The sequence below is a fragment of the Oncorhynchus mykiss genome, chromosome 1 (assembly GCF_057628025.1).
Source record: "Oncorhynchus mykiss isolate SJ-2025 chromosome 1, ASM5762802v1, whole genome shotgun sequence".
Taxonomy (NCBI): domain Eukaryota; kingdom Metazoa; phylum Chordata; class Actinopteri; order Salmoniformes; family Salmonidae; genus Oncorhynchus; species Oncorhynchus mykiss.
In genome coordinates this window covers 87,619,344-87,643,688 of record NC_143022.1, presented here as the reverse complement: position 1 = coordinate 87,643,688, position 24,345 = coordinate 87,619,344, and the positions used below count along the sequence as shown (strand labels likewise).

Here is a 24,345-nt window from a genome sequence, read left to right as displayed (position 1 = left end):
AGGGGTAGAGTAGAGTAGAGGGGAGCTGAAGGACTAAAAACAAACAAAATACAACTAATGTCAAATATACTGTGTCAGTAAAATTTATATAGTATGTAAAAGCTGGATATAGAAGCCTAAGTGTTGTTGTCCATTTGTGCAAATGGAATAGACAACAGGTGGAAATTATAGGCAATTAGCAAGACACCGCCAATAAAGGAGTGGTTCTGCAGGGGTGATCACAGACCACTTCTCAGTTCCTATGCCTCCTGGCTGATGTTTTGGTCACTTTTGAATGCTGGCGGTGCTTTCACTCTAGTGGTAGCATGAGACGGAGTCTACAACCCACACAAGTGGCTCAGGTAGTACAGCTCATCCAGGATGGAACATTAATGCGAGCTGTGGCAAGAAGGTTTACTGTGTCGTCCAGCATAGTGTCCAGAGCATGGAGGCGCTACCAGGAGACAGGCCAGTACATCAGGAGACGTGGAGGAGGCCGTAAGAGGGCAACAACCCAGCAGCAGGACCGCTACCTCCGCCTTTGTGCAAGGAGGAGCAGGAGAAGCACTGCCAGAGCCCTGCAAAATGACCTCCAGCAGGCCACAAATGTGCATGTGTCTGCTCAAACGGTCAGAAACAGACTCCATGAGGGTGGTATGAGGACCCGACGTCCACAGGTGGGGGTTGTGCTTACAGCGCAACACCGTGCAGGACGTTTTTCATTTGCCAGAGAACACCAAGATTGGCAAATTCGCCACTGGCGCCCTGTGCTCTTCACAGAAGAAAGCAGGTTCACACTGAGCACATGTGACAGACGTGACAGTCTGGAGACGCCGTGGAGAACATTCTGCTGCCTGCAACATCCTCCAGCATGACCGTTTTGGCGGTGGGTCAGTCATGGTGTGGGGTGGCATTTCTTTGGGGGGCCGCACAGCCCTCCATGTGCTCGCCAGAGGTAGCCTGACTGCCATTAGGTACCGAGATGAGATCCTCAGACCCCTTGTGAGACCATATGCTGGTGCGGTTGGCCCTGGATTCCTCCTAATGCAAGACAATGCTAGACCTCATGTGGCTGGAGTGTGTCAGCAGTTCCTGCAAGAGGAAGGCATTGATGCTATGGACTGGCCCGCCCGTTCCCCAGACCTGAATCCAATTGAGCACATCTGGGACATCATGTCTCGCTCCATCCACCAACGTCACGTTGCGCCACAGACTGTCCAGGAGTTGGCGGATGCTTTAGTCCAGGTCTGGGAGGAGATCCCTCAGGAGACCATCCGCAACCTCATCAGGAGCATGCCCAGGCGTTGTACGGAGGTCATACAGGCACGTGGAGGCCACACACACTACTGAGTCTCATTTTGACTTGTTTTAAGGACATGACATCAAAGTTGGATCAGCCTGTAGTGTGGTTTTCCACTTTAATCTTGACTCCAAATCCTGACCTCCATGGGTTGATAAATTTGATTTCCATTGATCATTTTTGTGTGATTTTGTTGTCAGCACATTCAACTATGTAGAGGGAAAAAGTATTTAATAAGAATATTTCATTCATTCAGATCTAGGATGTGTTATTTTAGTGTTCCCTTTATTTTTTTGAGCAGTGTATATAATACATTTTATTATTGCAGTACAGTAGTTATTATACATAGTAGCTGTCTATACTAAGATCTTAATACACGTTTGATCATGATTAGTTACAGGCATAGGACATTAAACTAGATCAATAAGATCATGATGTAAGAAATAAGAGACAAGGGGAAAGGTGGTGGAACATAACTAATAACAGAAATGTGATGATAATCAGAACAAACACAGCAGACTGTCTTCAGTAGTTTATTACACTAAAGGATAGAGGTGTCTTCCTGGGGTGGGTTAAGAGGTATGACAGAAGAATATTGGAGGCAGATAGATGTTGTGACACAGGAGAGGGGAGTGTTCTGTCCTTCCAGTAAAAGGAAGGTCTTCTCAGTCAGTCACTACTGTGCTGCTGCTGCCCTCTGCTGGAGAGAAAGTGAAACATTCAGTCACAATCTCCATTGTGACGTTTCAACTAGATACAGATCTCCTCCTATCCTAACCTTAACCTTTGGTGGGGAATTTTTTTTTATCTGACCCAAGATCATCATCTAGGTGCAACGTCACCCTAAACCCAGGTGCAGTCCACACTGTAATGTTATAGATACACACTGATAACAATAGTTTAGCTGATCACAATGTGATAATAACATTTTACATGCAGCAAAATAAAAAAACGAAGACAGATTTGTGTGGTTAAAGAGTGATGTTTAGTACACATAGTAATGTGGTGTCGTCTGTATCTTTGTTGAGAGATCAGCATCATCTGGTACAACAGACAGAGGAGACACCAACACTGACCTGTGTGGTCACCTGTAGAGCTAGTGAGCTGTAGACCACATTATCATCTGGTTCTGCTGACTACAGAGGAGGAACAGGTAGAGAGGTGAACAGGGAGAGTTCTGTCATGATGGAGATACACTATAAAAACACACTTCTCTGTGAAATTAAAAGGGTAGACAGTTATAATTGTGATATGTAACATAAAGGTGATATATTAGGCCTACAGCTATAATGGTGATGTAACCATGACTATATTAACACTGAGGAAACAATCACCTACTGTTGTTTCTGATAACATAATACTAGCTGTGGAGAATCAGTAGAACAGCTTTACCTTGGTCTGTCCTTTTAGTTGGGTCTTGTGCTGGGGGATGACAGTGCTGTATGTGACATCATCATCAGCTTCAGGAAATGGATCCTGTTGGTAGAGAGACGCCCAAGTAACAAAAACGTGTTGTTATACTGTTATAGTGTACATTTACCTATTGCTTGTTCCAAGACAGAACATTAGACTGGAAATACAATTGTTTTCTAAAACAGATGCACATTTGCCAAGGCAGTGACGTTTTATGAGTAACAGCAATAATGTTGTCTACGAGTCGAGATGCTTGTAGCCATAAGTTGACCTTCTCTTCTGTCCTGAACTGATCAGGCATCACAGTGCTGTACATCACGTCATGGCGTCTCTCTGGGTTTGGCCTCTGAGAAATGGACAGCACAGAAGATAAACACATGGCTACATTTATTGGAAGAGACCCGGAACTTCAGATGCTCAGCTAGCTTCGCTCACCCTAGAGGAGGAGATCAACCATTTCCAGGCCCAGGGACATGGACTAGTCTGTGGCAACCTAAATGCCAGAACTAGACAAGAAGCCCTCAGCACGCAGGTGGAGAAAACACCTACCTGGAGGTGACAGCATTCCCTCCCCCATATGTCCCCCTAGACACAACTACGACAACATAACCAACAAAAATGGGTCACATTTCTTGCAGGTCTGTCGGACAATGGGAATGTACATAGTCAATGGTAGGTTTCGAGGGGACTCCTACGGTATTTACACCTATAGCTCATCTCTTGGCAGCAGTAAATACAAATTCCATCTTGACACCGTTGCCCTAGAGCACCCAAACTATACATACCTCTGCCTAAACATCAGCACCACAGTAACTTCAAGAAAGCTGTGAACGATCTTAGAGACAAGGCAAGAAGGGCCTTCTATTCCATCAAAAGGAACAGAAGGTAAACATATGGATACACGCACAGGAAAAGAGACACACTTCAGATACTCAGCTCACACTGCAGAGATGGAGTTGAGAGAGAGAGAGAGAGAGAGGGGGGAGAGAGAGAGAACCCCAGCTCACACCGCAGAGATGGAGGAGAAAGAGAGAGAGTGAGATTGAGAGAGAGAGAACCCCAGCTCACACTGCAGAGATGGAGGAGAAAGAGAGAGAGAGAGAGACAGAGAGAGACAGAAGCCCAGCTCACACTTCAACAGCGTTTATGACCAGGTCCACCTCTACAAAGCAGCAATCCCAACTTTCTCCAGGACCCTGAAGGACGTCACCCTGAACCGTACCCCCAGCAACTCACACAGGAGGAGCAGAGCAACGGACTCCCCACCCAGATTAGCGAGACACCCTCCCAGACCTATAAGACCCCCTACTGAAAGACCTGCACTTAGAGAAGCCATGTCAAGATGACCTACACCCAGACCACAGCATCACCAGCCACATCCCAACCAGCTAAGACTCCCCCAAGCAAAACCTGCCACACCCTTTATAGGTAACCCCCATTTCAGACCTATGCCCCTTCTTCCCACCCCATTCCCCCCACCCCTGTGGCAAGGACCTCAACGTAACAGCAGAACATGAGCCCAGGCCGTGAGCAGAGCAACAGCCCCAACAGCCCCAACCACCACTATAACACCCTCCCAAGCCTCATCCTGCAATCTAAGAGGTACAGTTGAATTTGGAAGTTAATATACACTTAGCTTGGAGTCATTAAAAATCATTTTTCTACCTCTCCACAAATGTCTTGTTAACAAACTATAGTTTTGGCAAGTCGGTTAGGACATCTACTTTGTGCATGACACGTAATTTTTCCAACAATTGTTTACAGAGAGATTATTTCACTTATAATTCACTCTATTTACAATTCCAATGGGTCAGAAGAATACATACACTAAGTTGACTGTGCCTTTAAAGAGCTTGGAAATTTCCAGAAAATGATGTCATGAATTTAAAAGCTTCTGATAGGCGAGTTGACATAATTTGAGTCAATTAGAGGTGTCCCTGTGGATGTATTTCAAGGCCTACCTTCAAACTCAGTGCCTCTACTTGACATCATGGGAAAATCAAAAGAAATCAGCCAGACCTCAGAAAAAATTGTGGACCTCCACAAGTCTGGTTCATCCTTGGGAGCAATTTCCAAACGCCTGTTCATCTGTACAAACAATAGTACGCAAGTATAAACACCATGGGACCACGCATACCGTTCAGGAAGGAGACGTGGTCTGTCTCCTAGAGATGAACGATCTTGGTGCGAAAAGTGCAAATCAATCCCAGAACAACAGCAAAGGACCTTGTGAATATGCTGGAGGAAACAGGTACAATAGTATCTATATCCACAGTAAAACGAGTCCTATATCGACATAACATGAAAGGCCACTCAGCAAGGTGGAAGCCACTGCTCCAAAACCGCCATAAAAAAACAGACTACGGTGTGGAACTGCACATGGGGACAAAGATCATACTTTTTGGAGAAATGTCCTCTGATCTGATGAAACAAAAATATAACTGTTTGGCCATAATGACCATCGTTATGTTTGGAGGAAAAAGGGGGAGGCTTGCAAGCCGAAGAACACCATCCCAACCATGAAGCACGGGGGTGGCAGCATCATGTTGTGGGGGTGATTTGCTGCAGGAGGGACTGGTGCACTTCACACAATAGATGGCATCATGAGAAAGGAACATTATGTGGATATATTGAAGCAACATCTCAAGATCAGTCAGGAAGTTAAAGCTTGGTCGTAAATGGGTCTTCCAAATGGACAATGACACCAAGCATACTTCCAAAGTTGTGGCAAAATGGCTTAAGGACAACAAAGTCAAGGTATTGGAGTGGCCATCAAAAAGCCCTGACCTCAATCCTATAGACAATTTGTGGGTAGATCTGAAAAAGCGTGTGCGAGCAAGTAGGCCTACAAACCTGACTCAGTTACACCAGCTCTGTCAGGAGGAACGGGCCAAAATTCACCCAACTTATTGTGGGAAGCTTGTGGAAGGCTACCCGAAACGCTTGACCTAAGTTAAACAATTTAAAGGCAATGCTACCAAATACTAATTGAGTGTATGTAAACTTCTGACCAACTGGGAATGTGATGAAAGACATAAAAGCTGAAATAAATCATTCTCTACTATTATCATGTCATTTCACTTTCTTAAAATAAATTGGTGTATAACCTAAATTGTGATATAACCTAAAACAGGGAATTCTTACTAGGATTAATTTGTCAGGAATTGTGAAAAACTGAGTTTAAATGTATTTGGCGAAGATGCACGTAAACCTCCGACTTCAACTGTACGTATCAGATGCTCAACATGCTCTGCTCACACCTACTGTGATGGTCCAGGAACCCAGACTTCATCAAAGAAATTGGAAATATAGACATTGTCATCCTACAAGAAACACGGTATAAAGGAGAGGGACCCACTGGTTGCCCTCTAAGCTACAGACAGCTGTTAGCCACATCCACCAAACTATCAGGTGTCAAACAGGGAAGAGACTCAGGGGGTATGCTAATTCCGTATAGAGCAGACCTAACCCACTCCATTCGTCAAAACAGGAACATTTAACATCTAGCAAGAAACTAATAATGAAATGATCTCAACAGAGAAGAATGTCCTCATGTGTGCTACCTATATCCCCCCAATAGAATCCCTGTGCTTTAACGATGACAGCTTCTCCATCCTAGAGGGGGAGATCAACAATTTCCAGTCTCAGGGATGTGTACTAGTCTGAAGCGGACTAAATGTCAGAACTCAACAAGAACCTGACACTCTCAGAACACAGGGGGACAAAAACCTACCTGGAGGTGACCATATTCCCTCCCCCATATGCCTCCCTGAGGCATCAAAGCCAAAGGAAAGGAATACATTTAAGAAATGGTATAGAAAGAAGGAACGTAGTGTGAAATCTAGCAAAAAACAATTAGTCAACAACAAATTCAATCCCTTCTAGAAAAGGTCCTGGACAAAATGTTTCACTGTAATGGTGAAGGTGTAAACTTGGCAGTAGAAAACCTAAACAGTATAGTTGACCTTTCAGCATCCAAAATCAAATAAAAAATGTCAAGCAGACAACCTAAGAAAATTAACAACAATGACAAATGGTTTGATGAAGAATGCATAAACCTAAGAAAGAAATTGAGATACCAATCCAACCAAAAACATAGAGACCCAGAAAACCTGAGCCTACGCCTTCGCTACGGTGAATCACTAAAATAGTGCAGACATACACTATGGAAAAATAAGAAACAGCATGTCAGAAATCAGCTCAATGTAATTAAAGAATCCTTAGAATCTAACCAATTCTGGAAACTCTGACAAAACAACAACAAATCGGAGGTGTTTGGATAAACCACGTCTCCAATCTATTTGGCTCTGTAACAATGAACAAAAATCAAAAACATATACATGATCAAATACAAATCTTAGAATCCACTATTAAAGACTTCCAGAGCCCACTGGATTCTCCAATTAAATTGAATGAACTAGAGGACAAAATACAAACCCTCCAACCCAAAAAGGCCTGTGTGGCTGATGGTATCCTAAATGAAATAATAAAATATACAGACCACAAATTCCAACTGGCTATACTTAAACTCTATAACATAATCCACAGCTCTGGCACATTCTCCAATATTTGGAAACAAGGACCAGTGGTGTAAAGTACTCAAGCAAAAATACGTTAAAGTACTACTTAAGAAGTTTGTTTTGGTATCTGTACTTTTCATCATATATATCATTCAATTGGCGAGGGCACTGGAACAGTCTGCAGCACCCGGCCTCACCCTACTAGAACCTGAAGTCAAATGTCTACTGTTTCCTCTTGTTCTGGTTCTTCTGTCCCCAACCAAGGAGGGCCTACAGCAGCACCTAGATCTTCTGCACAGATTCTGTCAGACCTGGACCCTGACAGTAAATCTCAGTAAGACAAAAATAATGGTCTTCCAAAAAAGGTCCAGTTGCCAGGACCACAAATACAAATTCCATCAAGACACCGTTGCACTAGAGCACACACAAAACTAGACATACCTTGGCCTAAACATCAACGCCACAGGTAACTTCCACAAAGCTGTGAATGATCTGAGAGACAAGGTAAGAAGATAAGGAACATCAAATGTGACATACCAATTAGGATTTGGCTAAATATACTTGAAACAGTCATAGAACCCATTGCCCTTTATGGTTGTGAGGTCTGGGGTCCGCTCACCAACAAGAATTCACAAAATGGGACAACACCAAATAGAGACTCTGCATGCAGAATTCTGCAAAAATATCTTCAGTGTGCAATGTAAAACACCAAATAATGCATGCAGAGCAGAATTAGGCCGATACCCACTAATGATCAAAATAAAGAAAAGAGACGTTAATTCTACAACCACACAAAAGGAAGTGAATCCCACACCTTCCATAACAAAGCCATCACCTACAAATAAATGATCTCCAAGAAGAGTCCCCTCAGCAAACTGGTCCTGGGCTCTGTTCACAAACACATACATACCCCACAGAGCCCCAGGACAGCAACACAATTAGACCCAACCAATTCTTGCGAAAGCAAAACAATTATTACTGTCACGCCCTGACCTTATATATAAATAATGGTTAGGTCGGGGTGTGACTAGGGTGGGTACTCTAGTGTTGTATGTCTAGGGTTGTTGTATGTCTAGGGTTGTTGTAGGTCTATGGGTTTTTGTATTTCTATGTTGGCCTGATATGGTTCCCAATCAGTGACAGCTGTTTATCGTTGTCTCTGATTATGGATCATATTTAGGCAGCCCTGTTACCCACTTTCTGGTGTGGGATCTTAACTGTGTGTAGTTGCCTGTCAGAATGATATTGTATAGCGTCACGGTTCGGGATGTTAGTTTGTTCGGTGTTCAGTCTTTTAATAAAGAGAATGTATGCATACCACGCTGCGCCTTGGTCTCCTTCATACGATGATTGTGACAATTACTTGACACATTGTTAAGAATGTACAAAATACTGAGCAAACTAGAATGCTATTTGGCCCTAAACAGAGAGTACACAGTGGCAGAATACCTGACCACTGTGACAGTCTGAAAATTATGGAAATCTTTCACTATGTATAGCCTTGCTTTTGAGAAAGGCTCCCTGAAGCAGACATGGCTCTCAAGAGAAGACAGGCTATGTGCACACTGCCCACAAAATGAGGTGTAAACTGAGCTGCACTTCCTAACCTCCTGCCAAATGTATGACCATATTAGAGACACATATTTCCCTCAGATTACACAGACCAACATAGAATTTGAAAACAAATCCAATTTTGATAAACTCCCATATCTAGTGGTTAAAATACCACAGTGTGTAATCACAGCAGCAAGATTTGTGAACTGTTGCCACAAGAAAAACCTTTACAACATATATTTGTGTATTTATTTTCCCTTTTGTACTTTAACTCTTTGCACATCATTACAACACTATAGGTTGCAGGATAGCCTAGTGGTTAGAGCGTTGGACTTGTAACTGAAAGGTTGCAAGTTCAAATCCCCAGCTGACACAATACAAATTTGTAGTGCTGTTCCTGAACAGGCAGTTAACCCACTGTTCCTAGGCCGTCATTAAAAATAAGAAGTTGTTCTTAACTGTAAAAAATCTATAGATGTAATATGACAATGGAAATGTATTTTGGAACTTTAGTGAGTGTGATGTTTACTGTAAATGTTGTTTTGTTATTTAACTTTAGTTTACTATCTATTTCCCTTGCTTTGGCAATGTAAACATATGTTTCCCATGCCTACCTCCCAAATTGTTTTTAATTTAATTGAGTTAAGAGAGAGAGAGTGTTAGTGTTTTTATGAATAATGACTAAACAATATCTACGTTTAAATAGAACTATAACTAATTAAACTCTACCCTGTTTTATTATATCTGATTAATAATGTTAATTCACAAGGAAGGGATTGTGCAGCATGAAACAGGGGGTAATTAAACATAATAAATACCATTCCAGCTGGGTTAGGGAGGAATGGATTGATGGTTTTTAAGTAAGTAAAGAGGGTCGTTAACCTATGGTTGAACCAACTCAACTTAGCTCTGGGATGTTTAGATAAGGCAGCGAGTGTCTCCCTAGGTTTTCCATTATCTGGAACTGTCTGCTGAATATTGATAGACGAAGGTGAGATTTCAGAAGTTAATCTTGATATGGTTTGTGTCTGGAGTGAGTGAGCTAGGGGATTGGAATAAACCTTTGAACCTGTTTTGCCTTGGTCGATAGGAGGAAGGATATTTTATAACCTATGACGTCAAATTTTGTATATAAACTTTTGTTCGTGGTTCCATGGCAGCAAACTCCGAGAATAAATACTATTATCTAATTTTGATAAGACTGGTCTCTATCTATTTTATGCAAATAGGAATCTTACAAATTCTTATAAAATAGACTGAGTGAATTTAATTAATGAACACATATAGGAATTATGAAATTCCGATGACAGAGAGAGAGAGAACACCAGCTCAAACTGCAGAAATCGAGGACAGAGAGATAGAGAGAGAGATCGAGAGAGAGAGATAGAGAACACCAGCTCACACTGCAGAAATCGAGGGCAGAGAGATCGAGAGAGAGAGAGAGATAGAGAACACCAACACACACTGCAGAAATCGAGGACAGAGAGATCGAGAGAGAGAGATAGAGAACAACAGCTCACACTGCAGAAATTGAGGAGAGAGGAGAGAGAGAGAGAGAGAAGGAGAGAAGGAGAGAGAGAGAGAGAGAGAGAGAGTGAGAGAGAGAGAGAGAGAGAACTCTGGCTCACTGCAGAGATGGAGTTATTGGTTCTAATCCAAGATCTCCACAGAAAAATACCAATTTTATTCAGTTTGTACCTGCTGTGCTATTTTTCTGGTGTTGGTCACTGTGCTGTATGTAATGTCCTGCTCAGAGTCAGCAGACTGCAAAGAAATAAATAGCAAAGAGGAACAGGACATGTCTATTTACCACCTAAACCACAGTTTGTTTCAGATGTATGTTTAGTGAACTGACAATTTCCTGTTATCTGTCTTTTTAACATTGTTTTTCAACATATTGAGCACTGTAAGAGCTTGGATTCAGTTAGAATATGTGACCTTTTATGTCAACTCATTGATAGTCAACTGAACAGGTAACGCTGGAGTCAAATGGTAGATGATCCCAGATCAACAACAGATTTGCAGATGGTTGAAAATAATAAATGAAGTGTATCCTACCACTGAGTTGTTAGTTGTCTGGTCCTTGGCCTTATTGTCCTCTGGAATAAAGAGAGGGAGATGTCAGTAACTTTTGAGTTTGTTATAGTACAATAATACCTCTGAATGGGTTTCTAAAAGACAATTCCTCCAAATATTTTCTGTCATTCAAGATGAATCACAGGTGAGAAATATACTGTTGGTCACAATATCAATACATTTAGTATTTTCTAAACTATTCTCCTGTTTTATATTCACATAAAATGACTACTTACTATGCCTTCTCCACATCTTCCATGTTACTAGGATACCAGCTGTCACCACCACCAACATGCCCAGAGAGATGAGTAGGACTTTCACATCTATGGACCTGATGGATTACATATACGAACTTGAATTACAAATACAATTAAGTAGATCATTATAAATTGTTCATTTGTTGTATGCACTTGTTGTGATACATGGAACAATGATTTATCTGTTCACATGTGTGGAAGTTGACCATGCAAATGAAGAGATGATTATTATTGAGATTATGACTATTTATTAAGTTTGCAACTTGTTCTTGCACATGAGTGAGTATAACACAATAATGCTGCTACTTCTCACAAGGCAACCACAGAGATGTTCTACCCAGGAGGAAGTGATAACAGTCTCTATATGCATTTAGGGAGGGTGTTTGGTTAGCATTAACTGTTGTAGTGTATGATGGAATTGTAATGTTTCTCTGAGTTCATATTATCTAACAACATGTGGGATAATACATCTGAAGGAGTGATAATAACCTCTGGTGGACTTCCTCCATGTTCCCCTCAGCTCCTTGACTTGTGTTGTCAGTCTGAACAGGCTCAGCAGTTGGAGAGGCAGAGGGTTGTTGAGGGGTTGGATCTTGGGTTGCTGTGAGGTAAAACAACAATATCATCAATGAAGTTAATGGTAAACCAGATAGTCAGGTTGTATAGCAACATCACATTCATAGTTCATATTACAATTAGTTCCAGATGATACCAGTGGATAAAACAAAGGGAATCATATTGATCATAAAGTATGTGATTGATCTACTAACTTGAGGTCATCTTAGAGGTTCTCTGTGTTGCAGTTTGTTGACTGACAGTGATGTGAACAGGCATCTCTAGTTCTCCAACTCTACACCAATACCAGTCAGTGTTCTCCATCTTCAGTCCACTCATAGTCACTGTTAAGACTGTTCTGTTGTTGGCATCACTAGTCCGCTTTAATGCCACTGATGTTCCATTTAAAGTCCCAGAATTCCCACTCACACAATCACCACCCATCTTGCACCACTTCATATCTCCAGAATTATTATAGTAGCAACGGACAGTGACACTCTCTCCTTCTACTCCAGTCACTTCCTGTTGATCCACACAGAGTTCTGGAATACCTGAACACAGAGGTACAGACACCAAAGACCTCAGCAGTAGACCTTTATTTCTAGTAGGTGTATGACCTTTACACATAGTGTTACTATAGTAACAACGGACAGTGACACTCTCTCCTTCTACTCCAGTCACTTCCTGTTGATCCACATAGAGTTCTGGAGTACCTGAACACAGAGGTACAGACACCATAGAAAGACCTCAGCAGCAGACCTTTATTTCTAGTAGGTGTATGACCTTTACACATAGTGTTACTATAGTAACAACGGACAGTGACACTCTCTCCTTCTACTCCAGTCACTTCCTGTTGATCCACATAGAGTTCTGGAGTACCTGAACACAGAGGTACAGACACCATAGAAAGACCTCACCAGCAGACCTTTATTTCTAGTAGGTGTATGACCTTTACACATAGTGTTACTAGGTGATATGGTGCTGCTTGTGGTAGACAACGTTGAAAGACACAATGCAGACAGCAGACTTGAAACAAAGTTTACACCAACATCTACATATAGAAAACATAAAATAGACTTATACAGTGGGGCAAAAAAGTATTTAGTCAGCCACCAATTGTGTAACTTCTCCCACTTCAAAAGATGAGAGAGGCCTGTAATTTTCATCATAGGTACACTTCAACTATGACAGACAAAATGGAGAAAAAAAAATCCAGAAAATCACATTGTAGGATTTTTAATGAATTTATTTGCAAATTATGGTGGAAAATAAGTATTTGGTCAATAACAAAAGTTTATCTCAATACTTTGTTATATACCCTTTGTTGGCAATGACAGAGGTCAAACGTTTTCTGTAAGTCTTCACGAGGTTTTCACACACTGTTGCTGGTATTTTGGCCCATTCCTCCATGCAGATCTCCTCTAGAGCAGTGATGTTTTGGGGCTGTTGCTGGGCAACACGTACTTTCAACTCCCTCCAAAGATTTTCTATGGGGTTGAGATCTGGAGACTGGCTAGGCCACTCCAGGACCTTGAAATGCTTCTTACGAAGCCACTCCTTCGCCACATGTCATCTTCAATGCCCTTGCTGATGGAAGGAGGTTTTCACTCAAAATCTCACGATACATGGCCCCATTCATTCTTTCCTTTACACGTATCAGTCGTCCTGGTTCCTTTGCAGAAAACAAGCCCCAAAGCATGATGTTTCCACCCCCAGGTATGGTGTTCTTTGGATGCAACTCAGCATTATTTGTCCTCCAAACACGACGAGTGGAGTTTTTACCAAAAAGTTATATTTTGGTTTCATCTGATCCTATGACATTCTCCCAATCTTCTTCTGGATCATCCAAATGCTCTCTAGCAAACTTCAGACGGGCCTGGACTTAAGCAGGGCACTGTAGGATTTGAGTCCCTGGCGGTTGTGTGTTACTGATTTGTTTGTTACTTTGGTCCCAGCTCTCTGCAGGTCATTCACTAGGTCCCCCCGTGTGGTTCTGGGATATTTGCTCACCATTCTTGTGAACAGTTTGACCCCACGGGGTGAGATCTTGCGTGGAGCCCCAGATCGAGGGAGTTTCTTGTTTGTCTTCCATTTCCTAATAATTGCTCCCACAGTTGATTTCTTCAAACCAAGCTGCTTACCTATTGCAGATTCAGTCTTCCCAGCCTGGTGCAGGTCTACAATTTTGTTTCTGGTGTCCTTTTTTTTTTTTACCCCCTTTTTCTCCCCAATTTCGTGGTGTCCAATTGTTAGTAGCTACTATCTTGTCTCATCGCTACAACTCCTGTACGGGCTCGGGAGAGACGAAGGTTGAAAGTCTTGCGTCCTCCGATACACAACCCAACCTAGCCGCACTGCTTCTTAACACAGCGCGCATCCAACCCGGAAGCCAGCCGCACCAATGTGCCGGAGGAAACACCGTGTACCTGGCAACCTTGGTTAGCGCGCACTGCGCCCGGCCCGCCACAGGAGTCGCTGGTGCGCGATGAGACAAGGACATCCCTACCGACCAAGCCCTCCCTAATCCGGACGACGCTAGGCCAATTGTGCGTCCCCCCATGGACCTCCCGGTCGCGGCCGGTTACGACAGAGCCTGGGCGTGAACTCTGATGGCACATCTGGCGCTGCAGTACAGCGCCCTTCACCACTGCGCCACACGGGAGGCCAGTTTCTGGTGTCCTTTGACAGCTCTTTGGTCTTGGCCATAATGGAGTTTGGAGTGTGATTGTTTGAGGTTATGGACAGGTGTATTTTATACTGATAACAAGTTCAAACAGGTGCCATTAATACAGGTAACGAGTGGAGGACAGAGGAGCCTCTTAAAGAAGAAGTTATAGGTCTGTGAGAGCCCAAAATCTTGCTTGTTTGTAGGTGACCAAATACTTATTTTCCACCATAATTTGCAAATAAATTCATAAAAAATCCTACAATTTACCTATGATGACAATTAATGGTCTCTCTCATATTTTTAAGTGGGAGAACTTGCACAATTGGTGCCTGACTTAATACTTTTTTGCCCCACTGTACCGACATTCCTCAGGTCAACTTGAACAATAATGGTAATACCAGATACCAGACAAGGAACTTGTTACAAGGAAATGAAATGAGAACACCAGTCATGTAGTTTGTGAAAGCTAGTATTTTCGGAGAGTCTGATCCTTACTGAAAACTACCTATTCTACTTTACTGAATTGTAAGAGTTGAAGGGATCTTACCTGGAGTGACAGACAGGTAGAGCAGTTGTATCATGCTATCTGTTCCTCCATTGATCTCCACAACACACCTGTAAGTATTAGAGTCGTCTGGCCCCAGATCAGTCATGATCACAGTGAAGACTTTCTGGGTGATGTCATCAGAGATTGACGCCCTATCAGTGCTCTTAGGATGGTCAGTGCGTACTACAGAGGAGCAATAAGTCCAACGATACCCTTTACACCAGTACTTCACGTGGTGTATGTAATACTGATCATAGCTACATGGGATGGTGATGGAGCCTCCTGACTGCACAGACACATGCCTCGCTGTGGACACATCAACACAAATCACATTTAGGTTTGAATACAATACAATCTGCACTGCAGAAAACAAAATCCCATTGCTTGTAAACTATAAAACAGCTTTTTAATGATTGATATTAATTACACAGTGTTTACGGTGAATTGACCCACTGGATTTCAGCCCTTCATATAAACATATTTCACATACCTGCTGAGACTCTGTGGAAGAGGATGAAGAGGAGGAGGGGGAAGGAGAGATGGTTAGCCATGTGAGGGTTTCAGTCTGCATGTAATATTAAATGGTACCTGAGCACAAATGTGTATCAAGGACCAAGGCACCAGCCAGAATGACTCTACTTCCTAATGTTAGTACACTGTCTGTAACTCTCTTCCTGCTTCTGTTTGTGTGTACATTCCCCCCTCAGTGGCAGCCAGCAACTATTGCATCATATGGACTAATTTAACCTAAAACTAAACCTAAAATATATTTCAGCTTTCTCTAAGGGTTTTGGGACCAAGAGGCACTACTATCCTCATACTACTCTCTACTGGAACATAGGTCACTAATGATTACAAAGATTTGATAATTGGGCAACATGCACCATATTTCCATTGGCAAAATTCTATATTTCACTATATATGAAACTATATGATAAATGTCATGCATATGCTAAAACATGTAGTGATGGGTACTAGACCAAGACCTCCATAGACTCTCACTTTAAACCAGGTTCATGGTTCAGGGTCTTCTGGACCACAACCCAGTCTGATGTGGTTTTACGTTCCACAAGAACAGACTCTTTCTCTCTCCCCCTCTATACAGGAAATGAACCCTGGTCATGTACGGCCCACAGATGTCCTCCAAGTGAAGGTGGTAAAGTTAGCTCATGAAGCTGCATTACTAGAATGCTGCAATTTTCAGCTAAACTCATTCTATGATGTCACGTTCTGTTATTGGCTCCAACACAGCAAACCACTTCAGATACATCAGAATTGAACTCTCAAACCTACAGACCACAGTGCTCACATTATGTTATGACAAATTATCTTGAGAATAATAAAATGTATTTGAAAATGTTTATTACAGTTAATTACTTTGGTACTATTTTCACACTTGTGGAAACATTTCACAACTTTTAGTACAAAACAGATCCTCAAAAAGGACAGACAAAATCACTCAGTAACTTTTTCCACCAAACCTAATCAGTATTTAATCTATAAACACCTTTCATATAAAGTAATTGCCCCTCACAATGCAATGCTCACAATACTTTACATATGATTCTCTTCTCACTTGTTGAAATACATTTGACCATGAGGTAATCCAACCATGCTTAATGGTTAATCACTTAACCGTTTGGTAAACATATCGTTTTTAAACTGGTTTGTCTACTATATATGGATTTTGAGAAATACATAAATAAAATATGTTTGTATAGTATAAACATCTAAATGACATGTATAATACATGAAGCCAAGAGTGTGCAAAGCTGGCCTCAAGTTAAAGGGTGGCTACATTGAAGAATCTAAAATATAAAATATAGTTTGATTTGTTTAACACTTTTTTGGTTACTAAATGATTCCATGTGTGTTATTTCATAGTTTTGATGTCTTCACTAATATTCTACAATGTAGAAAATAGTAAAAATAAAGAACAACTCTTGAATGAGTAGGTGTTGTAAGAACATGGACCGGTAGTGTATGGAAATAAGGTAAACCTGTTTGTTTTGTCGTAATGGGGTAGTGTGTGTAGATTGATTAGGTTTGTTTGTATCTCATCCATTTTAGAATAAGGCTGTGACATAACAAAATGTGGAAAAAGGGAAGGGGTGTGAATACTTCCTGAATCCACTGTACATTCTATTGTTGGCTCCAACACAGCAAACTATTTATGATAAATTAATTTCACACTCAAACTCACTGAGCACAACATCTAGTGACAAATTATCTTGAGAACAATAAAATGTCTTTAAAATGTTTTATTAGCAAAGCCTTTATATATCCATTAAAGCTGGAGAAGGTAAAGACAGAATAGTTATCCAAGGCTCTGATTAAACAAGTGGAGGATTTGTTACAGAAAACCAGACAACCAAATATCAACTTTGAAACAACTCAAGAACTCAAGATTCATAAATGAACCAAAAACATTTAGATGTAACCTTGTCTTGTGTGTGTGTGTGCGGTTTGGTTTTACTATCCTTGTGGGTAAAACAAGAACCATTTAGACAAGTCAAAATTCAAAAGCAAATCAAATCAAATGTATTGGTCACATACACATGTTCAGCAGATGTTATTGCAGGTGTAGCGAAATGCTTGTGCTTCTAGCTCCGACAGTGCAGTAATATCTCAGAAGTAATGTTGAACAGTTTCACAACATACACACAAAATACACATTAATGTAAGTAAGGAATGGATTAAGAATGTATATACATATATGTTAGAGCGACATTGGACTAAGATACAGTGGAACTGTATAGAATACAGTATATGCATGTGAGATGGTGATGCACCAAATGGACAAGTTGGGACATTTCGCCGGTCCCCACAAGGTAACATTATATTTAGCCTGAGGGGTTAGGTTTAGGGTTATGGTTACAATTAGGGTTACGGTTAGAATCATAATTAGGGTTTAGGGTTATGGTTACAATTAGGGTTACGGTTAGAATCATAATTAGGGTTTAGGGTTATGGTTACAATTAGGGTTACGGTTAGAATCATAATTAGGGTTTAGGGTTATGGTTACAATTAGGGTTACGGTTAGAATCAGAATTAGGGTTTAGGGTTATGGTTACAATTAGGGTTACGGTTAGAATCAGAATTAGGGTTTAGGGTTATGGTTACAATTAGGGTTACGGTTAGAATCAGAATTAGGGTTAGGGGAAACAGGATTTTGAATTGGCATACATTTTTTGGTCCCCACAAAGATTGTAAAACCTACATGTGTGTGTGTTTTATCCTGAAGAAAGCTAAACATGTTTGTGTACCTGCCCCCCTCAGTGGAAGATAGCAACTATTGCATTATGTAGACTAGTTTAACCCAAAACTCATAGTCACTACACTATATTTCAGCTTCCAGCTTTCTCTAAGGGCTCTTTGGTATCAAGAGTCACTGTTACCCTCTGCTGGAAAATAGGTCACTAATGATTACACAAAGAAATGTATAGAATTAAGAGCACATGAGCTACAGAGATGGAGTGATGACATCCTTCTACCTAGAGATGAATCCTGGTCATAGACGCAGCTCAAAACCACAGATGTCCTCCAACCTAAACTGTTAAAGTTAGCTCAGGAAGCTGCTGTACCACAAGGCTGCAGGTTTCTGGTAAACTAAGTCACATCTTGTTAAACACTTGTTGTCTCCAACACAGCAAATAACTTCGATACATCAGAATGTCTGATTTTCTTTTACAGAATTTCGCAGAATTTGGTGACAGATGATCTTGAGAACAGTAAAATATGTTTATTAGAAAATCATTTAAATATTCCATTAAAGTTGGAGAAGGTGAAGATGATAAAGACATATCCCGCAATGAAAAATGTGCAAATGCTAAATAAATCTAGTTTCTACTCTTCCTGTTTCACCTCAGAGTCGGGTTGCCCTGAACTTCACCACAGCAATGACGTTGCACAGGATGAAGAGCACTGCAGTAACAGTTTTTGGAAGGTAGAAGAGTGTTCTCTCCCATCTGTAGAAGAACAACACTGCTTTGAGGACATGATACTCTGCAAATGTCAATCAGGCATATATAATTTAAGAATGAGGCATTCAGGGGACATATCTCTTTTGTATGTGATTTTAAAACAACACAATTCATTAATTCAATAATTGACATTTAAATAAATGACCTTTTTGCTTGTTGAGTACCGGTTAAAGAGGTGGTAGTGTACACTTACCCCTGGGCTACATGGTGTGTGTTGTTGACTGGGGCCTGAGAGGTGGAAGAGGAGACAGCAGGATCTACAGTTGTGGGCGAGGTCAGAGAGATGTCTTGAGTGGTCTGTTTGTCTGTCAAGGTGCAACAGTTTCCGTATGTATTTATTAGTGTCTAAGTGATACAATTTCAGCGTGAGATGGCAATGCTTTAAATTAACAAAATTACTTCAGTTGGATTCTGTGAATTTGAAAGACTCATTCCACTATTTTTGGTTATAACTGGTCTCTCATTACTTACTAATGATGGTGTCAGTCTGAGTTGTGGTCAGTTGATTAACAGTGGAGATGATGAAGGTGGAAGAGGGGGTAGGGGTGGTGGTGGAGGCAGGTGTGGTACTCTGTGTTGTGGTCAGTTGATTGACAGTGATGTGAACAGGCATCTGTAGGTCTCCTCTGGAACACCAGTACCAGCCAGTATCTCCCATATTCAATCCATTCAGAGTCACTGTTAAAATGTGTCTGTTGTTGTGATCAATGGTCTGCTGTGATTTCACTGATGTTCCATCTAAAATCCCTGAATATCTCCCCACCAAGGGGACATAGTAGATACCCATCTTACACCACAACCACTTCTTAACCACAGTGTTACTATAGTAACAACGGACAGTGACACTCCCTCGTTCTACTCCAGAAACTTCCTGTTGGTCCACATAGAGTTCTGGTGTACCTGAACACAGAGGTGCAGACACAAATTCACCAAGGGAGAAGTAACACGTCATATCATAAATCCACTTCAATCAGTGTAGATGAAGAAGAGGTGACAGGTTAAATGATTTTTAAGCCTTGAGACAATTGAGACATGGATTTGTATGGGCAAGACAAAAGCTTTAAGTGCTTTTGAAAACGGTATGGTAGTAGGTGCCAGGTGCACTGGTTCGAGTGTGTCAAGAACTCCAACGCTGCTGGGATTTTCACACTCAACAGTTTTCTTGTGTATCAAGAATTGTCCACTACCCAAAGGTTATTCAGCTAACTTGACAGAACTGTGGAAAGCATATGAGTCAACATGGGCCAGCATCTCTCTGGAACGCTCAATATTAGGAAGGTGTCCCTAATGTTTTGTGCACTCAGTGTATACAAACACTAGATTGATGATGCTATGTATTGGCCAATGAGAGGCTTTGAAGGACCTGTCTGCCATATTGGTACTCTTCAGAAGGAGTGGTCTTCAACAGGAATGACGGGAATTGGACATTATTTCAACTTAACGTTTCAAAGATAATTAATGCATGTATTTAAAAACAAACTCCAGCTATGTTTTAACATTTCCTGTTGAGTAATAAAATCTCATGTGCACTTAAGGGTAAAAAAATGTTTCGATGAGTTGGTCTGATGGGAATCCGTGATGTCATCGGCCTCACCCTTGTGGGAACAATAGAGGAACGATGGACAACAAAAGAGGAAAGGTCCATCCCCCACTTGTGCCATGTCATGAGGATACCTGGACAACCTATTGAGATGTGATAAATGAGGTGAAAAGGTGACAACTTCAATCAATTACCCCATCAGAACCCAAAATATACAGTTGAAGTTGGAAATTTACATACACCTTAGCCAAATACATTTATACTCAGTTTTTCACAATTCCTGACATTTAATCCTAGTAAAAATTCCCTGTTAGGTCAGTTAGGTGTACCACTTTATTTTAAGAATGTGAAATGTCTGAATAATAGTAGAGATAATTATTTATTTGAGCTTTTATTCCTTTCGTCACATTCCTAGTGGAACAGAAGTTTACATGCACTCAATTAGTATTTGGTAGCATTGCCTTTAAATTGTTTAACTTGGGTCAAACGTTTCATGTAGCCTTCCACAAGATTCCCACAATAAGTTGGGTGAATTTTTGCCCATCCCTACTGACAGATCTGGTGTAACTGAGTCAGGTTTGTAGGCCGCCTTGCTTGCACACACTTTTTCAGTTCTGCCCACAAATGTTCTATAGGATTAATGGGATTTGTGATGGCCACTCCAATACCTTGACTTTGTTGTCCTTAAGCCATTTTGCCACAACTATGGAAGTATGCTTGGGGTCATTGTTCATTTGGAAGACCCATTTGTGTCCAAGATTTAACTTCCTGACTGATGTCTTGAGATGTTGCTTCAATATAACCACATCATTTTCATACCTCATGATGCCATCTATTTTGTGAAGTGCACCAGTCCCTTCTGCAGCAAAGCACCCACACAACATGATGCTTGTTCTTCAGCTTGCAAGCATCCCCCTTTTTCCACCAAACATAACGATGGTCGTTATGGCCAAACAGTTCTATTTTTGTTTCATAAGACCAGAGGACATTTCTCCAAAAAGTACGATCTTTGTCCCCATGTGCAGTTGCTAACCATAGTCTAATTTAGGAGCAGAGGCTTCTACCTTGCTGAGTGGCCTTTCAGGTTATGTCGATATAGGACTTGTTTTACTGTGGAAATAGATACTTTTGTACCTGTTTCCTCCATCTTCACAAGGTCCTTTGCTGTTGTTCTGGGATAGATCTTTACTTTTCGCACCATATTACGTTCATCTCTAGGAGACAGAACGCGTCTCCTTCCTGAGCGGTATGATGGATGTGTGGTCCCATGGTTTTTATACTTGCGTACTATTGTTTGTACAGATGAATGTGGTACCTTCAGGCATTTAGAAATTGCTCCTAAGGAAGAATCAGACTTGTGGAGGTCTTGGCTGATTTCTTTTGATTTTCCCATGATGTCAAGCAAAGAGGCACAGAGTTTGAAGGTAGGCCTTGAAATATATCCAATTGACTCAGATGATGTCAATAAGCCTATCTGAAGTTTCTAAAGCCATGACAAAATGTTCTGTAATTTTCCAAGCTGTTTAAAGGCACAGTCAACTTAGTGTATGTAAACTTCTGACCCACTGGAATTGTGATACAGTGAATTATAAGTGAAATAATCTGTCTGTAAACAATTGTTGAAAAAATTACTTGTGTCATGCACAAAGTAGATGTCCTAACCGACTTGCCAAAACTATAGTTTGTTAACAAGAAATTTGTTGAGTGCTCAAAAACGAGTTTTAATTACTTAAGTGTATGTAAACTTCCAACTTCAACTTCTAAGCTTGTTTTTCTCCAATGTTTGTAAACATTGTAAATGTAAACTAACACTGTATAGCCTCAAAACATGCTTAAAACTATAATTTTAATATCTTGGATGGTCACTCCATAGCTCTGAGTGGTTACATTTATCCAGGCTCATCCCTCATTAGCTGTTCTTGGTAGAGAGTTTTGGAGACCTCTTTCTTATTGGTCTTTAAGCAAAAAGGCACGAGGGGGTGTGGTATATGGCCAATATACCACAGCTGAGGGATGTTCTTACGCAATGCCTGGATACAGGGGCTTGTGGTATATTAGCCATATACCAAACCCCTGAGGTGCCTTTTTACTATTAAAAACTGTTTACCAATGTAATTAGTGCCGTAAAAATAAATGTTTTGTCATACCCGTGGAAAACGGTATGATATACCACAACTGTCAGCCAATCAGCATTCAGGGCTCGAACCAACCAGTTGATAATAACTAATTTACTGCATGGTGATGTCACCATGGAATGCCACAACTCCATCCCACCAAAACAGGCTGACATTTCAGGCAGTCTTTTCAAACAGCTCAACACTAAAAGGGAATAATCATAATTTTCACAATTTCACAGTATTTTTCCAACCTCATGTTGTGGAAATACAGTATATATAACATGCTGACCTTCTGTTCTGTCCTGAACTGATCAGGTATGTCACAGTGCTGTATGTCACATCATGGTGGATCTCTGGGTTTAGGAACTCTTTTTTTGTTGCGTTAGGCATATGAAAGTGACAATACTGTGACTTAACAAAAATATTAACATTAGGTTGTGATTTTGAATTCATTATGCATGGCTTATGAATGTGTTATGACGTCCTTATGTAGGCACCCTTCATAATAAAGTGTTTCTGTTCTCCACAGTGTAACAATGTACCTACCTACAATATAAACCCATTCCATATTTACATTGTGTCTGCCTGTATGCATAACCATGTAAATACATTGTATTTAGAGCCTTAAAACAGTCTTCCCCAAATCAATAGCTACATAGCTGTGCCATACTGAACAAATTAACCAAAGGATGATGGCATGTGACCTGCAAGTATTACTTTAGTGTATAACATACAAGACCAAGTTGTACTCTCTAAGTCAGCTCTCTATGGTGATCAAACACAGTGTGATTGAGGAGAGGTATGGAGGGCTAACCTGTGGTGACTGACAGGTGCAAGTATGCATTTTGATCTCGTCCTGCAGTCTCCACAGCACACCAGTAATACCCAGAGTCCTCTGGCTGCAGATCAGTCATGTTAACAGAGAAGATTCTTCGGGTGACATCATCAGAGATGGACACTGTCCCAGATATCTTTGGTTGGTCCGTGCGTACAAGAGCAGAACAAGAATTCCAGTAATCTCCTTGACACCAGTATTTGACATATTGTATGTATCTCTGATCATATCGACATGGGATGGTGATGTAGTTTCCTGTCTTCACAGACACCTTACTCACAGTTGACACACCGTACGCTCCTGCCTGAGTACCTGCAGACACAGCAACAGAAAACACTTTTAGACTCCTTTCGGTCGACTGATAAGGTTGTCTACCAATTACCCATTCAGGACACCAGTAGGAGTGAGAAGTGCACAACATGGCTGGTATGGCCGGGATGAGTGTGGGCTCAATATATAAGCTAGCTAATATTTTGTCTTCAGGGTTTCAGCATAGCCAGTACCTGACTTCAAGCAGCAGTGCACAGAAACATGAGACTTTATCAATTCATAAAAACATTTTACCAGTACCTGAGAGTCTGGAGAAGATGACTAGGAGGAGGGAGAGATGAGGAGCCATGTGTGGTATGTCTTTCTGTGTGGTACAAACTGTACACAAATGTATGTGTCAAGGGAAGAGGCACCAACGACAATGTCTCCTATACACATCACTGTCTGTACCCTTTCTGCTTCTAATTAAGTGAACATGCACCTGATTGGCTGGTAACAATACATTCTGTAAATCAGTCAATACAACTGATATGATTTGATTTATTCAAATAAATTTATTTCAGTTCTTTATGTACTTACTTGATGTATTTTTTCCCCAATGAAGTTAGACCAATATCTCCACAGACCAGACCTAAAATCAGCTTCAAAGTAAACCAATGATTAGATCTACCACGATAAAGTCTGTGATTTTAAGGTGGTTACACAAAATTCAGATACGAAGCCTCTGTCTT

The 24,345-nt window shown here is 41.0% G+C and overlaps 2 protein-coding genes across 7 annotated transcripts; both read right to left on the bottom strand.

Annotated features, from left to right (window-relative positions):
• Positions 1-1,543: 1,543 nt before the first annotated feature.
• Positions 1,544-15,561, bottom strand: LOC110531109 (CMRF35-like molecule 1). Of its 6 annotated transcripts, none has more exons than XM_090243185.1 (9): positions 15,360-15,543; positions 14,870-15,175; positions 11,589-11,700; positions 11,079-11,173; positions 10,825-10,865; positions 10,465-10,530; positions 2,672-2,755; positions 2,356-2,415; positions 1,544-1,979 (listed from the first exon to the last, which is right to left on the bottom strand). In XM_090243185.1, the coding sequence occupies exons 1-9, from the start codon at positions 15,418-15,420 to the stop codon at positions 1,956-1,958; spliced, it is 849 nt and encodes a 282-aa protein (XP_090099311.1). In that variant the 5' UTR covers positions 15,421-15,543; the 3' UTR covers positions 1,544-1,955. The 6 variants fall into 6 exon arrangements, with proteins under 6 accessions (XP_090099311.1, XP_090099321.1, XP_090099324.1 ...); XM_090243195.1 differs by having other exon boundaries at positions 1,544-1,976; XM_090243202.1 differs by lacking the exon at positions 1,544-1,979 and adding an exon at positions 11,870-12,205 and having other exon boundaries at positions 2,235-2,415.
• Positions 15,562-18,734: 3,173 nt separating this feature from the next.
• On the bottom strand, positions 18,735-23,963 carry LOC118936696 (polymeric immunoglobulin receptor-like). The gene is made up of 5 exons (XM_090184761.1): positions 23,915-23,963; positions 23,324-23,656; positions 19,324-19,752; positions 19,046-19,109; positions 18,735-18,837 (listed from the first exon to the last, which is right to left on the bottom strand). Exons 1-5 carry the CDS (start codon positions 23,961-23,963, stop codon positions 18,735-18,737), a joined length of 978 nt encoding a protein of 325 aa, XP_090040887.1.
• Positions 23,964-24,345: the final 382 nt, after the last annotated feature.